The 18,205-nt window shown below is 34.6% G+C and overlaps 1 protein-coding gene across 19 annotated transcripts in view; it reads right to left on the reverse strand.

Annotated features, from left to right (window-relative positions):
* LOC106881733 (E3 ubiquitin-protein ligase UBR4-like) overlaps window positions 1–18,205 on the reverse strand; it is a 218,908-nt gene that overhangs the window by 123,964 nt on the left and 76,739 nt on the right. For 10 of the 19 annotated variants that reach the window (XM_089339693.1, XM_089339687.1, XM_089339691.1 and 7 more), the window contains 6 exons: window positions 17,603–17,673; window positions 16,293–16,440; window positions 15,070–15,270; window positions 13,725–13,754; window positions 12,054–12,224; window positions 11,018–11,269 (listed from right to left, as the gene is read on the reverse strand). In XM_089339693.1, coding sequence (XP_089195819.1) covers window positions 11,018–11,269; window positions 12,054–12,224; window positions 13,725–13,754; window positions 15,070–15,270; window positions 16,293–16,440; window positions 17,603–17,673 — 873 coding nt within the window. Of the gene's footprint in view, window positions 1–4,158; window positions 4,174–11,017; window positions 11,270–12,053; window positions 12,225–13,724; window positions 13,755–15,069; window positions 15,271–16,292; window positions 16,441–17,602; window positions 17,674–18,205 lie in introns of all 19 variants that reach the window. The other 9 variants (XM_089339685.1, XM_089339680.1, XM_089339684.1 and 6 more) reach the window with 3 other exon arrangements.

An 18,205-nucleotide genomic window follows, 5' to 3' on the forward strand; every position in this document is an offset into this window, starting at 1 on the left:
TGTTTGTATACATTTATGTATGTGTGTTTGTAAGAGACAGAGTGTGAGTGAGTCAAGGTGTATGTGTGTGCGTGTTTATGTGTGTGAGACAGAGTGAGAGAGCGGTGTGTATGTAGTATTTACTCTCTCTCTCTCTCATACACACTCACACACAAAATAGAAAGTGAAGCTTTTTGCGGTTTGTTACGTCAATACCGGAAGTTGACATTGAGGAACCTTTTTAAAGAAGTGAATCTTAAATATAAAGCAATATTATTTCATTTTAATTAAAAAAAAATCAAATGAAGAGCCTAAGATTTATCCGAGGTCAAATTATTCATGCATTACAAGTATGGAAGCATTTGGTGAAGTCGATTTCACGTGAAAAGCGATTACACACACATCTCTGTTTTATATATAGTATAGATATAACAATTTATATTGGGTCATCCCATAAATAATGCGGTTTTATACAATTGCATGAACTAAAAGTCGGAGGGGGACAGGATAAACTACCTGCATCAACTTGCTATAAAAGCAAGGAGTAATTTTACCATGTTCTTATTCTTAGTGCAAGTTTTGAAGAGTGCAGTTTGATTTTAACAGTTATTTTTTCAAAGCTGTAATGGAAATGACAAAGGAGCATATTCGGCATATTTTGCTTTATGAGTTCAATAAAGGCATCAATGCAACGCAAAGTGCAAGGAATATTAATGCAGTATATGGGGTTCCAGAAATTCCGAGACAGAAACTACAGCCTAGAAGGCCAGCCTCATCCTGGAAGATCTGTAGAGCTCAACAAGGAAGTCCTGCAAACCCTGGGGGAACAAAATCCCATCGTAGCTGTTGAGGAACTAACAGACAAGCTTGGATTTGGTCATTCAACCATTCATTGACACCTGCATGCCATTGGAAAAGTCAGCAAATTGGGTTAATGGGTTCCTCACAAACTTTCTGAGTCTAATCATGCACAGAGAGTGAATGTGTGCTCTTCTTTGCTGTCACGTGTCACGAATGAACCTTTTTTGGACTGAATAGTGACAGGTGATGAGAAATGGGTTCTCTATAAAAATATCAGACGTCAAAGAGAGTGGGTAGGGAAAGGAGAAACACTGGCACACCAGGCTAAAGAAGATCTTCACCCATGTAAGGTGGTGTTATCTGTTTGGTGGGATATGAAAGGTTTAGTCCACTTTGAACTTTTAAATCCAAGCCAAACGATAACAACGGAGATCTAGTGCAAGCAACTTGAGTGGCTTAAGTCAGTGCTAGAAGAAAAACAGCCATCATTGGTTTCAAGATGAAAGGTGTTCTTCCATCAGGATAATGCTCGGCCACATACAGCGAGGATGACATTTCAAATGCCAGAGTAGTTTGAATGGTAAACGATGCCCACCCACCATATTTGCCAGACACTGCCCCATCTGATTAGCATTTATTCCACAGTCTTCAAAATCACTTGGAAGGAAAAAAATATGAATTCTGTAGACGAGGTCAGAACAGTACGAGAGGAGTATTTTTCACCATGGACAAGTGAATTTTGGAAGAGGGGCCCTGCAAATCTACCAGACAGATGGAAGAGCATTGTGGAAAATGAAGGGGAGTATATTTTAGATTAAAAAAGAACTTATTTTAATTTTGAAAAATAAAAGTAAAAAAAACACATTATTTATGGGATGACCCAATACATAACACAAATAATGAAAAATGCATACGTTATTTAATGCTATTGCTTTTTTTTTTTTTCTTTCATTATCATTTAACATCCATTTTTCCAAGTTTACATGAGTCTGAGGGAATTTGTTGAAGCAGATTTTCTATGGCTGGATGTCCTTTCTGTAGCCAACCCTCACTTCCTATTATTTCCAAGCAAGATAATATTTCCCTATGACCAGACATGTTTTTCACAGAAGACTGGAAGCAAGGTAGTATTTTCTCTTAGCTAGACAGGAAGATTCTAGATTGCATAGCTATGCCTGTGCCTGAAGGCACCTAATTAAAAAAAAAAAAAGGATCCCATTCCAATTAGTTAATGTATTACTAGCTTACACAGAGAGAACAATTAGAAGCGCAAGATTCTTTCTTAAAATGTGTAATCATGCATGCAACCACATATTAGTAAAGACAAAGAACTTACAAGAATATAAGCCCAATATTTTTTAATAATTCACTTCGAAAGTGTATCAATACTGCTGACAAATTCAAAAGCTTCCTTCAACATAAAAAAAACCTTGTAATGGAGTGATTTCTATGATTACAAACATACAAAAACTAACGTGATCACACACAGGATCATAAATGAACGCCCTGACCACAATGCTTCAGTCAGAGTTTTTATACAGAAAATCAAACACTATCTAACAATGTGTTAAAACTGATATCACCACCATCATTTAATGCTGGTATGGGTTGGACAGTCTGACAAGAACCAACTGCACCAAGCTCCAAGGTCTGCTTTAGCAAGGGCATCGAAGGTCATGCTAACACTAATCACTTTACAAAGTGTATGGGGTGCTTTTGTTTTTTTTGTGACACCAGCACTAATGAGGTCATCAAGTATATGTAAGACAAAACCCCTTAATTGAGTGAGCATAGTGTTAAATGAGGTGAAAGTATGAGAGAGAGAGAGAGAGAGAGAGAGAGAGAGAGAGATGATGAGGAGGAGGAGGACACACAAGGTGAAAAACCCATAAAATCTATTATAAACTGCAAACAAACTAAAAATGAAAGCCTCTAATTTCAATTAAATATAAGCATGAAATATAAGCAATACATTTGAATAATTTTCTTACGAACAATAACATAAATGATTATGAAAAAATGTAACCAAAGTAATTTACATGCCTATGTCTAAAATAATCTATACTGATAAAACTTCAGCTTTCCATGCTCTTGCAATAGAACACCTTATGCACATCGTCAGTACACAAAACAGGTAAATTAGCACAAAAGATCTGCATCAACATGTTAATCCTACAAAATATTAACTACTAAAAAAAGGAGACAAAAGCAATTTTTAACTGCAACACGCAACACTTCCAGATGTACATAAAATAATGATCTATATAAAAAACAAAACAACACACACACACACATGGATACACGCACGCACGACATCTCAAATTTTGACATCTCCACCTTCTGGCTCTGAAATATGAACATCTAAGTAAAAATGTTCTTAGACTCCTGAATATCTGTCTTAAGTATATTCAAACTATATTCAATTCATACTTTTAATCTTGATCCATTAAGCAAGAAATGAAGGCAAGTTTTGCAGAAATTAAAGCTTGTTAAGATTAATTGAAAAATCAACTAGTTTCCTATTTTGCTTTCACGCTGTCTTAATCTATATGTCCTAAGTTGTTCACATGCATACTTTTCCACGCACACATTCTTGCATTAAGACCGAATTAAAAGGGTTTCAATGTTATTGGCTACCATCTGAAGGTAAATGCAACTATATCTACAAAAGTCAAAGTTATTAGTTCAAACAACTGCATTTTCTGCAAAAAAAAAACAAAAAAAAAAAAAAAAACTATAAAAATGTACAAAATTTAGTTAAATATTGTAGCAGAGTCTATACTTTTAATATCACCCATTAACCATCCAGAAGCAAAAGTTGTTCCCATTATACATACATACATATATATATATATATATATATATATATATATATATATATATATATATATATTGTACTCTAGTGTGAGAGAGAATACGCTAAGTGTTATATTACTTACTCAGCCTAAATCAATTTAAGAAGGATTCTTAATTGTGTGTGTGTGTGTGTGTGTGTGTGTGTGTAAAAGTAAATAGCCTGCAAGGGATGTTTAAAAGTTAAAGAAAGCCTAGAAACAATTATTTGAAAATAGTGGGCACAAAATTTTGACCAAGAAATAACAGATCAATATTTTGTGCTGAGGCACATATACACTGGAGAGATGCAGCAGTTTAAATAAGGATTGGCTACCAAATTTAATTATAGAAAAATTTTCAATTTGTATGAAAAAGTAGTTGGATTAAATTTTCCATCCATAAGCCAACTTTAATCTTATAATGCATCCACCCGCTTCCAAATTGCAAAGTGCCAACCCTATTGATAGCAAAAGTTCTTCACAGCGTTTTAGCTGACAAGGAATCTGAGGAAGAGAAAATGTGGGCTAGAGAGAGATAACTTACCATCATGTTGATCACCTAGGAAAACAAAGACATAATCAAACAGATTTTATTAGTAAAGATGAAATGCCTACCCTAGTGAAAGGTTTTAAAAAAAGTATTGTTTTGTCAAGGTTTTGAAGTGGGAACATTGAAGTTCAGCCAACTAAATGAGTAGTGTGTAAAAACAATCTAATGAAATAAGTCCTATCTTGATTTTATTATTATTATTATTATCATTATTATTATTATAACTCAGAATTTATTTTTTTTAATCTATTAAAATGAACTTATACATAGGTGCTTTTAATTATATGAGCCAATTATAGTTCGTGGTGGAGTTCATGTATTTTTTACCTTGAACCAAGAATTTAAGAAACCAAATTCTTGAACTAACCTTTTAAATACTTAACTCACCGACAACCATCTCTCTCCACAACTCCCTTTCCCTGATTCCATTTCAGGTTTACTTATATTGAGGAATAAGGAGGGAGAGAGAGAGAGAGAGAAAGAGAAAAGAGGGGAGAGAGAACAATCCGTGGCCCTTGTAGGCCTTCTTGTTTATTTAGCTTTCCACTCTCATATTTTGGGGCTTTTCAAGACAATACACTGGACATCAACCCATCTGAAGCTGGTACAGGTTTCCAGCCAGTTGGAATGAATCTAAAGAAGTATTGTTGCATCTCGTCTCGCACATTTATTCAATCAGGATTTGAAATGATTACTTTGTACTTATCAGCTCTCCAACAATACTTTTATTTCGTTGTCTTCACTCACCCCACCCCACCATTTTTAATTACTCCTAAATGATTTTATTTCTCCATATTGCTGATTCATGTACAGTCTTGTATACTTACTTAGTGAGTCAGTCAACACTCTCTTGGCAAGAATAAACAAAGGACTGGTTTTGCTGATGAGGTCAGAACATGACCAAAACATGCTTGGAATTATCTCCAGTACTTGATTAACTGATAAATACTAACAGCGATTGGCCAATATATTTTTTTTCCATCACAGAATATTTCAAGACTGATATTCATCATCTATTTTTACTGTTTAACTGCCTCTACATTCTTACATCCTAATCAATGTTTTTATCACCATAACTCTTGCTCCCCTCTTGCAATTTTCCTGTCACTGCTACTTCTTCCATTCACCCCCTCAACCACACATTACAGAGGCGTGTGACCTCTCTAAACCTTATGGGGCACAAGGTGAACCTCACAAGTATTGACAGCACAATAAATCCAACCAGAACATTCAGTAAATGCTCAGCAAGACAAGGACTCAAGACGGTCTCGGTGTTGTTGAGGGCATGACAACACTTTTGGAACCAGTACCACAATAAAGTGCTCTCAGTACACACTGTAAAGCGGTTGGTGATACAAAAAGTATCAAGCCATAGCAAACAAAATCATAAAATGAAATGCATAAATGAGATATGGTCCTCTAACCTGTCTAACAGAACAGTAACTCCAAATAAGAACCGGTTCAAAACAAGATGACCCATCTAACCCATACCAGCATGGAAAAGCAGATGTAAAACAAGGATTTATGTTTAGTCAAATCAGTCTTTTTAATGCTCCCTGCATTAACTTACCTATTATTGGAGCAGCTTTGTGAAGATGTCTCAGTAATTTTTCTTGCAGCTACATTGATCATTATTAATCGTTAGAATTAATAATAATGAATGTAGCTGCAAAGTATTATACTTGGACCTGTTTGTTTATCCCAACTCTTTGGCTGTAATCTATTTAAAACCTATTTTCTTACATTCATTCGTATCCAACTTCAACAAAACTATCTCTTGCAAACAGAATTAAAGACCTTCAGTTTCCACCAAAGCAGTTCGTATCTATTTGACTTGGACAGCTAACACCAAAGGGAAGACATCTAATATGCAGAAGTAGAAATAATCCCTTGTCACTGTTGAAATGGTTTGTGCACCTACTAATCAACTTCATGTTTAGTAGAATGTTAAAAGAATGCTATGGTTATTTAGTTTGCCATTATTTATATAGAACAAAATTATTTATACAAAGGGATATCAGGCTCTATCGTCACTTTGAGACTCAAGAACAATGAGTCTTCTGACACCATTGCTCTTCACATTGAAAATCTTAGTTAATTCATTTATGATGACTGCTAATACTATCATTTCAAAACAGCCCTTATATCTTCAAAAGCAGTTAACAAAAGTAATTCCAGTATTGAAATAATTTTGTGTAATTAAAAAAAAAAGTTTTAAAAAAAGAGTAAATTTGGGCAGTAATTTTATGGCCTTATCTTGTGTAACATATATGAACTGTTGTTTATTTGAGTTCTGATAGCAATTACAAGTTTTTAAACTAACTGTTTATATTCTGCATTTCATATAGTAAACCTATATAAAGAATGATAAGGAAAATATAATTATTCTGAGATAAAGAAAACAACAAAATTTAAGCCTCCAGAAACCCTGTGTCAGTCAGAGTAGTGGAGTGGCAACTACTGTTTAAAATCTACAAATGGGTCCTTGATAGAGGGTTGGGGGTCACTAACAATAAACATTAAAAAAAAAAATGTTTGATTCAACAAAATATATCAGGACATGTGGTAAAGACAAGAGATCTCTCACTGGTTTTTAATTTTGTAAAAGAGTGATAACAAAAAAAAAAAAAAAAAATTCCTAATGATCTTTCAAAATTCACAATTCATAGTAAAAACATTCAACAAACAAAAATGGCAAAAATTATAGTAAAAACATTCAACTGGAATTCTATCTCATCAAAATAACCAAATCTTGATACATTAAATAAAAAAAACAAAAACAACAAACCCAGTTACACCACATATACAAGGTGGTATCAAAAGGTTCCAGAACTAGTTATGGTTCACAAACAATAACTTATTTACCAGAGTTTTAACATCTTCAGCAGCAATACACTGGTCCCAGCATTCCTACCACTTTTGGAATCAGGCCTGGAAATTGTTTTCCGTAAGCGAGTCAAGGACCTTCAGCGATTTGCTCTGGATCTCAACAATGGCGTTAAAATGGTGACCTTCAAGCTGCATTTTGCATCTTGGCGAAGAGATGGAAGACTGCAGGTGTTAAATCTGGCAAATAGGGTGGGTGTGGAAGCGATACCATGTCTTCGGCAAAAAAAAACTCTGTGAAGAAGCCAATTCTTTGCTCCACAGATCCAGGCGCCTTCGCCAAATGTCCTCCCCTTTAAACGCTTCAAAACGCTGCAGTAGAATTCTTGATAAGCATATACGTGATCACAAAAACAAACACAAAATTCACACTTTGCGAAGTAAATAGTGACATCACTCGGCACACTGCCTCACGAAGGTCACTGCTAGCTCTCTCCCTGGGCACGCAACTGTTCTCACACAACAGGACTAGTCTGGAAACATTTTGATTTCACCTCGTATTTTATCCTCTCATCATATAAACTCATTAATGGACTTTTCCCAAAATAAACTAAGGAACACATTCAACTTCTTCATTTCTGTAATTTCAATAATTCATGATGCATTAACTAATGACTAACAACCTACACTTGTTTAGATCATCTTTTCACTCTATTCACACACACACACACACACAAACAACAACAACTAAAAATCACATGAGACATTTAATTCTTGATATCAACCTGCCTGAAGCCACCTCTGGTTTTATGATACAAACTTTGTTTTAAAGCCATCTAAATTAAAACCCTCCATCAAAAGTTCGTTAATTTATGCTCCAAACACCAGCTTCATAATGACAGTTATTTTATTAAGTTCTCCTCATTATATTCGAAATTAATTCAAATAAAAGCAGTGCATTTAAACAGAAATATTGTAACAAAAGAGTCAACTCTTTTGATAGTAACCCACCTGGGACCCCACCCTCCTGGGACCCCACCCACCTGGGACCCCACCCTCCTGGGTCTATGATACAAACTCCCTGTTTTAAAGTGATGTAAATTGAAGCCTTCCATCAGAATTTCTTGTTAATTTAGGTTCCAAACAAATAAAGCTATTCTACTAAATTCTTCGTTATTTTTTAAATTAATTAAAACAAAAGCAGTGCATTTTTTAAAAAATGTTGTAACAAAAGGGTTGAGTGTAAAACATTTTATAATGAATTTGTTTTTGTTTGAAGTTCCAAAATTCAGAAACTTAAAGCTGATATAATTTAGAATTCGCATATATTTCCCAGTGTCAATTTATAATCATCATGATTAACCCTTTAGCATTCATATTATTCTGTTAAATATATCTCATTTATTCAATTGTTTTGTCTTAATCATGCATCATCTCATAACTGAGATTTTGACGATGTGATTGTTTCTTTATAGAATGACATTGTAGGGTAGGTGTGAGAGACCAGATCTGGCTGGTTTGAACATAAAACAAGTAAAATATTTGGGCCAGATATGGCTGGTTTTAATGCTAAAGGGTTAATTTCAACTATTTCAAAAAGTTAATTAATTAAAATTCCATTTCTGATGAAGAAACAATAATGTAAATCCTAACATACAACATGGCAAAGTTTGTCTCCTTTTTAATAGGCTTTAATCAGAATTCCAATTCCATTTTAAAAAAATTAAACAATAATTAGTTTTAATTAAATCATCATCAGCCCCCGGACATTAGCCCTTTTGATGCCAACCCACCTCTGGTTCTGTAGTACAAATGTCTTGTTTTCAAAAACACTAGCTTAATGATAACTAAGTTATTTTATAAAAGTCTTTGTTATATTTAAAATTAATTGAAAGAGACACAGAGCATCTCAACAGAAAGATGATAACAAAAGGGGTTTAATGACTTGAGCCCTAGGACACACAGGGCTAGACACCCAGTTTTTATGAAGGTCACAACACTCCCTGAACGAGACGGGTGTACTCATTAACAGCTGAGTGGGCTGGAGCAATGTGAAATTAAGTGTCTTGCTCATGAACACAACACACTGCCCTTTTAGGGAATCTAATAAATCATGTGGTTGGGAGTGCAACACCCTAACCACTAAGCCATTATCAATTTAAAAAACCAAGTAATTTTCTGCAAAAATATTTAATCTCTCGCAAAACCTTCCATTTAAGTTGAAATTATTATTTATATGTTGAAGCCAAACATGCTAATTAAAGAAAATGCCTCTTTTGCTTTAAATACATTTTGCTTATGTCAACAAAATGTTTTTCTCAATTTTAGGCTGCCTTTAGCTTATCTTTACTATTTTTATTAGCTAAAGTTAATTATTCCATGTTTACCTATTTATTAATATTTCTGATGTTAGCTAAATAGTTAGCTGACACCAGAAACATACTAAAACATTTGCTGACCTTTGCACTATTGGCAACTGCAGCACTTACACAGTATGATTTGTATTATTACATATCTATATGGTTATACTAATTACAAAAGTGGGGCAGATTGACAGTCATTGCAGTGCTGGATAGAAGAATGGTCTGCAGTGTCTGTTACAACTATCTGCACTCTGATTCATATCCCACTGAGTTCAACTTTACCTTTCATCCCTTCAGGATGGAAGGAAGGGACAAGTCCATGGCAGTGAACTGGCACAATTGTTAGAACATCAAAAGAGGATGCCTTGCAGTATCTGTTCTGGCTTGGTGCAATCTGAGTTCAAATCCTGCTTGGATTAAAAAAAAAAAAATGCAGCTCTTGAAAAACCAATGGGAACATAGTGTCCCTGGCTCCATCTGATGAACTGGTATCTCTATTACACCTATCTATTGTATATACCCTGAAGATTGGGTACTAGATGTTACTAACTTCCAAGATCAAGTCAGGCAACATTTCAAATTTCTCCCAATTAGTGGGAAGCCAATTCGTCTAGCTCTCTCCGAATCTCAGTGTTGCACTCGGTTCTTAGCTCTTTTACAATGATTTCAAAGAGTAGAACAAAATAGAGAGAACTGCAAGCAAGACTTGATGGCCCCTCAAGTGGACTACCCAAGAAGCAATCAATCTTACATCAATTTTCCTAGCACCCACAACGATACTCAATACCTGAAACATGGAAAATGTCCATGAGCGTGGCCGTTGCCAGTACCGTGTGACTGGCCCTCGTGCGGGTGGCACGTAAAAGCACCCACTACACTCTCGGAGTGGTTGGCGTTAGGAAGGGCATCCAGCTGTAGAAACTCTGCCAGATCAGATTGGAGCCTGGTGCAGCCTTCTGGCTTGCCAGTCCTCAGTCAAATTGTCCAACCCATGCTAGCATGGAAAGCGGACGTTAAACGATGATGATATATATATAAACTAGCTAATTCTAACTGTTACACCAAAAAATACGGCAATGTCTTCACTGAAATCCAACTACCTTGATTGTACCCTGCACTCAATTTCTTATTTGTTTCTCTCCCACTCGCAAAACATAATATCCTACCACATAATTACACAAAGGTAAAAACGTTTTCATATAAAAAGGAAAAAACTCACTAACATACAACATTAACCAATAAATTAAAGGAGAAAAAGGTAATATTCTAGCTTGCAGCCTTGAGTTAACTTGTGCACTGGAAATGTGACAGTTTTAGCAACCAACTTAAAATATATATATATTTACTGTTTTCATTAATCACGCTAACAAAGATATGTGATTGTTACACTCAACCTTATTGTATATTGTGAATAAGGATAGCAAAACACTTGCTTACTAAAAACCAATCGGTGTCTAATATATTATTGCATTTTAGTGCTATGAAAAAATTAATAGGTAAATGCGTGAGGGTTCGAACAGAAGATTAAAATAGATGTGTAAGCTCAATTTTCACAGATAAAATTAGTAAAGATTCACCATAAAAATTGTAAAATGTAAAGTGTTTTCTCTTTATAAAATACAAAGTAATTTGAATAATATATATTAAAAGTATCCAATGCTTACTGTAAGGGTTAACTTTTTTTTACTTGAATCTGCTTGCTTCAAGAGAGCTGATAACTGTAAAATAGTAATTTTTCCTTTCTCATGGCTAACAGCCAAATGTTGTCTTTTACCATGGGGAGACGCTAAGACACACATAGCAACACGCCGCACCATATGAGCAGTGATCAGTTGACGGATGGCTTGACCTTGATCTCCACTATAGTTCATGCGGACATTTTCAAAGGCTCCTTCTTGTGAGCCCAAAGTTACAGTCTACAAAGAGAAAATAAAATTAGATTAAATTAAAAAAACACCAATCTCACCAATAAACTCTTATCTCATTTTTATTTTTCAAATACACAATTACATTCAAATAACATCAAATATGCTTTTAAGAAACAGATAACATACTTTTAAAGAACATTACCATTATATTACAATTAATACAAAAGTACCGCAAGGCATCCCATCTGAGGCGACAATAATTCCACCAATACAACATCTTGGATTAGTGGGTTTTTGTTTTTTTTATTGACCCCTAAACAAATGAAAGACAAGGCTGACCCCAGCATACATATTTACTACTGATATGGAAAAGCAATTGGCTTTTGACCATGGCTTCCTAAGAACTGTTAAAACATTAGACAAGATATCTTAAGGTATTTGTTCCAGCTCTTTGTGTTATATATTAACTTTACACACATATATAATATATATATATACACACACATATATACACCCAGACACACACACACACGCATGCACAATCATTTCTGAAAGTCTTTCATCAATACATCTATAAGCTGGTTGCTATAAGAATTGCCAAACTGACTTCAAACCAAAATGGGGAAACAGGTAATCAAGTATCTAGACATAGGTGTTGCACCAAAAGACTTTGACAATTTATGAAATATATAATTAAAACAAATAAGAATCTTATTAAAGAAAGTGTGCTATTAAAATCATTTCATCTATCAGCCAGTGTACTGACAAAGTATAGACCCCAGTCCAGTGTTAAAATATGAATAAATCTATTAAATGAAGGCAAGCTATTTACCATCAATTGGTCAGTTGTGTCTATTGTTTTTGGAAGGGTGTGTAGATCACCAAGAGCTTTCTGAGCATTTGCCACACTTCCCATGGGAAAGCTGCCTTGATAGTTTTCAACCATAGATGGTAAAACAACATCCAGTAAGTCCAATACCGTTTTGACAGTATTTGCAGAATCCTACAAGACAGAAATAAAATATTAAATAAATAAATAAAATGAAATAAGAGTAACAGCATTTGTTTAACCCTTTAGTATTCAGATTTCTTTGTCCAACTTATTGCTTATTTATTCACATTGTTTTGAATTTATCAGGCATTCTCTTGCAGCTTCAATATTGCAATGATGTGCTTGTATATTTTTAGAATGACATTGTTGGGTAGGTGTAAGAGGCTGGATCTGGTCAGTTTGAACATAAAACAAACAGAATATTTTGGCTGGATATAGCTGGTTTAAATGCTAAAGGGTTAAACTGAAAAACTATATACATATAAATGCAGTATAATAATCATTTATGATACAATGCAACTATCATTAATAACTAATTTGTTTACTGGACTCTATCGAAGAGGAGAGTAAATATCCACATTCCCCACTAAACTTTCAGGACTATTTATTTCAGGCTCAGTATTTCAATCCCTTTGTTACCCTATTTCTGTTAAAATACACTGCCTTTTCACTTCAATTAATTTTGAAAATAATTTAGTGAAATAAGCTTCATCATTTTTAGTGTTTGGAACAAAAATTAAGAAAATTTGATGGAAAATTTTGATTTAGATCATTTTAAAACAACAAGTCTGTATCATAGTCCCCATGGGCAGTCATGGGTGGATTGGCATCAAAAGGGTTAATTCTTACATGTTTTTTTTGTGTGTGTGTGTCTCAATCACTGACCTACAGCCATGCTGAGGAACAGCCTTGAAGAGTTTAGTCAAACAAATCAACCCCAGGACTTATTTTTGAGTCTGGTACTATTTATGTCTCTTTTGCCAAACTGGTAAATTACAGTGATGTAAAAAAAAAAAAAACTGAGACTGATTGTCAAGTGGACACACACACAATTGACTTCCAAGCAGTTTCCATCTACCAAATTCATTCACAAGGAATTGGTTGTCTAAGGGCTGTAGTAGAACATTTGCACAGTGTGCCATACATTGGGATTGAACTGGAAACTATAAGGTTACAAAGCAAGCTCCAGAAACACAAATATTGGTTAAAATTCAATTTTTCAGAATTCGGTCTGTTTTTTAAATTTTTTTTCTTTTATTGCCTACATATACTAGACTACTTGAAAATTTTAATCATTCCAATAAGGTCTTCACCCATCAATTCAGCAATGATCACCAAATTTTCAGACAAATTGTCACACTGTGGTTTCATTATTTTACAATCTGTGGCCTGCTGGGAAACTCATGGAAACATGGTCCGAAACATATTTGCTGTCTTCATGTTTACTCTGATAGGGGATTTATAAATCATGGATCAACAAGCAGCTAACTTTTTTATAAACCGTTAAGCTATCGTTAAATGAATCTTTCTTAACTATGTTTCTAAGGCTGATATTTAGAAAACAAATATTTAAGATACAGGTTGGAAGATTGTTCTCAAATAGAGCCAGTTATTCTTTGATTATAAAGTTAAATCATTTGACAAGAGCTAAGGTGAAAAATTAATACTTACTAAATATTTCAGTAAGAAGTCTCGGTACACCTAAAAAAAATAAAATATTTAAATTTAAGAAAACTGTATAATAAAGAAAGAGTAAAAATTTAAAAGAAGAAAAAAAAGAGCCGAACCCTAGCCAATATAACATAGTGACATCACACACCTACGCATTTGTAAACAAAGATACCCTCTTGCTCCTCCTGCCTCTTGACCCAGCAGAGTATCAAGGTGCCAGCTGGAGGAAGAGTATTAAGCTGGTAGTTATTTTCAGACTGGAGCAACATGAAATGATGTTGCCTTGCTCAAAGACACTATGTGTTGTGCAGTCCAGGAATCCAAACCCACGACCACATCATTGAGCCCAACACTTCAACTACAATGTCATACAGCTTCAGAAAAGGGTATAAAATAAACATAATTTCTTCATTTATTGCTTCTAACTCTGCTTTCTTTTACTCCAATCCAGTTGCAGTAAATTTATTATATATTCAAGTACATTATATATACATATATAATTTAATGCACACAGTATAATGAAGCAAGTTACTAATAATTTCTTGCATAGGAGACATGAGTCTAAGCAGGTTTTTATAACATGCCTTGTGTCTCCAAGCAATCTTCAGGCTTGAAAGCACAAAACATGTTTATGAAAACCTGCCTAGAGCCACATCTCTAATGCAAGAAACTATTAGTATCTCGCATCTTCATAATGTGTACATCAATTGATGGAGTACTGTGTTGATCTTATCTCAACAGAACAATAAACTATTTACTATGTTTTCAGTACAAAATTGAACAGCAGTACACTTCACAGAAACACTTTCTCCTGAAAGTATATTAAACCATGAAACTCTCCAGGATTTTAATGATGATGTAACTGAAGTATAAACTAGAACATTTTTATATTAATTACTTTGTGGTTTCTAAGTACCAACATCCTTATCGCTGTCAGTAATATTTTTATTTTCTTTTATTTCAATTAATTTATGTTATTATTAATAATTGTCACATTTGACCTAAAGCTACACAGACTGGAGATGGGTGGTCAATTGCAACAACCCCAGTAGCTGACTGGTACCTATTTCACTTGTCTGTAGAGTAGGGAATAAGGAAAAAAAAGGTGACTGGAACTCAAAGACATAAAAGAATACATAACATCAACAGGCATTTAGCCCAGTTGTTCTTTTCAGCAAACCACTATCTTCTTAATACACAAACTACAATTCCATGTTCTTTTTTTCATTAATGCACTTAAAATTTTTTTTTTTTTTTTTTTTTTTTTTTGTTGGCTGTAAAGTTTTTAAAGCCATTTCTCACAACACATTTCAAGCATTCATCAGAAAATTTCCAGTGAACTTACTTCGATTTGTTTGCAAAGAGTTTCACTTAATTTTACCGACTGGTCAGTAGTCTTGAAGCCATCAGTCCTATCTGCTGGGGCTGGAGAAGATAGCTTCCGACGCAAAGAACTGGGTAATGTTGTTTCTCCTGAGAAAGGGGAGGGACTGGAGTTTGCACCACTAATGTCCAAACCACTCTGTGGTGTGCGCTTTACTAAAGCCTAAATGATACAAAAAGAGACAATATCAATAAACATAATGATTAATTGTCTGTGGAGTGATTTTTACACCATCATATTAATTATCATTTTAAAGAAGAGAAACAACAATGAAATTCTTTGTTTGGTTTATGGCTTGTTGTGATTGCTGTAAATCAGTATGAAACACAATTCAAGACAAGACAAATATGTTGATCAAAAAACAAACAAACAAACAAGGGACAAGATTGTTTATCAGCATTACTTTTAGCCCAAAATCTAGATCAGTCACGGGCAACTTACAGCCTATGAGACTTCCTGAGGAGCACACCTAACAAAAAATTACCTTGAATTTTTTATTAGTAGTGTGGCCTGCTAGTTGATGAGCTATGGCTTATGTGGCCCGCTTCTCAAACAAACAAAAAAAGGATGCCCATGTCTGATCTAGATGCTGTTTAGAGCTAAAAACTGAATTACAACTTTACACTGATTCTTTGATTAAAAAAAAAAAAAAAAAAATAGCAAGCTGTGTATCATTTCATATTATTGCCTTCATTGTTTTGTTGACAAAGGAAAGAAGAATCTGCACAACACCGTACGTTCATTTGTCTTAAGCCTTTCCTTTTCTATCCTCTTTTCTGTGGCTCCCATCATTTCCAAATTTGATATCAAACACAATTTCACAGGTTCACACTGATCAGCTTCTACCACACCTACTTCACAGCACTTTTCTCTTTTTCTTTTCTAACAAAGCATATCTCATCTACACCTATTACATAATCACACCAACACAAACACCTTTGCTACATACAAGACAGGTCATTCTTCAACCTTCTAATCTCACTCTTCTCCGATATTTCAGATTTCACATTTAATGGATAACACTCCGGGTCATTCTTCCCCAGATTACCTCTTCCACTGCAACATTAGACCAATCACTTCACTATCAAGTAGCAACGGTGCTTCAAATGCATCCGAAAGCAATTAAATATAAGAAAACTCTGTGTGTGTGTGTGTTGTTTTGACATCAATATAAAATGAATTACCAGACAACTACTATCTTCTTTGGCTCCACAATCACAGAAAAAGGAGCCAAATTTGGCGTAGGACAAGTCATGGTCTTTATGGCAAACTTTGGCACAAATGGTGCATACACCAACCCCATCTTCCATTTTACATGTATGGCAGTGATACCTGGAGAAGAAAAATTAAATAGTTTTAGTTTCCCAACCAAATAGCATTGCCTAAAATGTATTCTATCCAAGCATTATATTTATACAGAAACATCTACACAGCAAAGTGATCTGTTTAAAGACAGTGTTATAAACCAGATTAATTAAACTTGACTTTAGCTCACTACAATTGAATATAAAGCAAAAATACATTTCATCTTTTGTTTTTTACTTATTTCAGTGACTAGATTGTGGCCATGCTGGGGCACCACCTTGAAGGGTTTTATTGAAACAAATTAACCCCAGTACTTACTGTCAGTCTCTTTTGCTGGACCACTAATTTACAGGGATGTAAACAAACCAACACTGGTTGTCAAGCAGTGAGGTGGGGTGAGAACAAACACAAACACAAACACATATACAAGCATGTAATGGGCTTGTCCCAAATCCACTCACAAGGTACTGGTCAACTCAGGGCTGCAATAGAAGACACTTGCCCAAGGTGCTGTGGTGTGGGACTGAACCCGAAACCACATGGTTACAAAATGAACTTCTTAACCACCTAGTCATGCCTGCCCCTGTTAATAATTCTTGAAAAAATATCTTGGAGACTGGTAATATGTGATGGCACACAGGAAAACCCCCCTTTAACATGATGAAAAATTTGAAGTGATGTTTTATGTTTCGTTCAGAAAGAGCATAACTCACAAATATCAGAATACTTTAAAATTTTCAAATATCATAATATCTATTTTCTGATGAAAATATTTAATATAACATATGTGTGGCTGTATGGTAAGAAGCTTGCTTCCCAACCACATGGTACTGGGTTCAGTCCCACTGCGAGGCTCCTTGGACAAGTGTCTTCTTCTATTGCCTCAAGCTGACCAAAGCCTTGAGTGGATTTGGTAGATGGAAACTGAAAGAAGCCCATCATGTGTACATATATATGTGTGTGTCTTTGTATCTGCACTTTGTAACTGGTGTTGGTTTGTTTACGTCCCCCATAACTTAGCAGTTCAGCAGTTTAGACTGATAGAATAAGTACTGGGCTTAAAGAAAAAAGAAAATGTTCTGGGATCAATTCATTTGACTAAAAATTCTCCAAAGTAGTGCCCCAGAATGGGCACAGTCTAATGACTGAAACAAGTAAAAAAAATAAAAGATAGTTTAACAATACCTACCAATGTTGGTTCATAAATTCTTTTTGAGTTATTGTAAATGTACATAGTTTATTATTCAGGGATTCTTCATCCTGGAACAAATAAATTAAGATTAAATAGATGAAAATATGAAAGAAATCAATGTAAATATGAATTCTGTGGGTCTGTGAGTGTGATTTTAATTTTCAATGCTTTGTGTACAATAGTTTGCATCAAAAAACAAAAAAAAAAAAAATCATTTCGTTTCTAAGTAAAAACTTAGATAACAAAGCAAGATAACACTGGTAACAAAGCAATAATACCGGTGGTGGTGGTGGTGGTAGTAGTAGTAGTAGTAGTAGTAAGAGGGGGGTTTTTTCTTTTTTTTTTCTTAAATTAATGCTGAAAGCTGAAAAAGTAGTAGAGTTAGAAAGGTGTGGACTAACACAAGTGTCACCTTCCTGTGAGAGAAAGGTAGACCGAACAAACAAAGATGCGAGAGAGCTGTGTTGCTGCTGCATGTTTAAGTGAGACGTGGGCTCTGACTTGTAGAAGCTAAATCAAAGGCGAGAGACAGATTCGGTAAGGCTATTTTGAGACATTTAACTCGACATGTCGTGCTTTCAAAAACATAACATATCACAC

The sequence above is a fragment of the Octopus bimaculoides genome, chromosome 22 (assembly GCF_046866305.1).
Source record: "Octopus bimaculoides isolate indiv1 chromosome 22, ASM4686630v1, whole genome shotgun sequence".
NCBI lineage: Eukaryota > Metazoa > Mollusca > Cephalopoda > Octopoda > Octopodidae > Octopus > Octopus bimaculoides.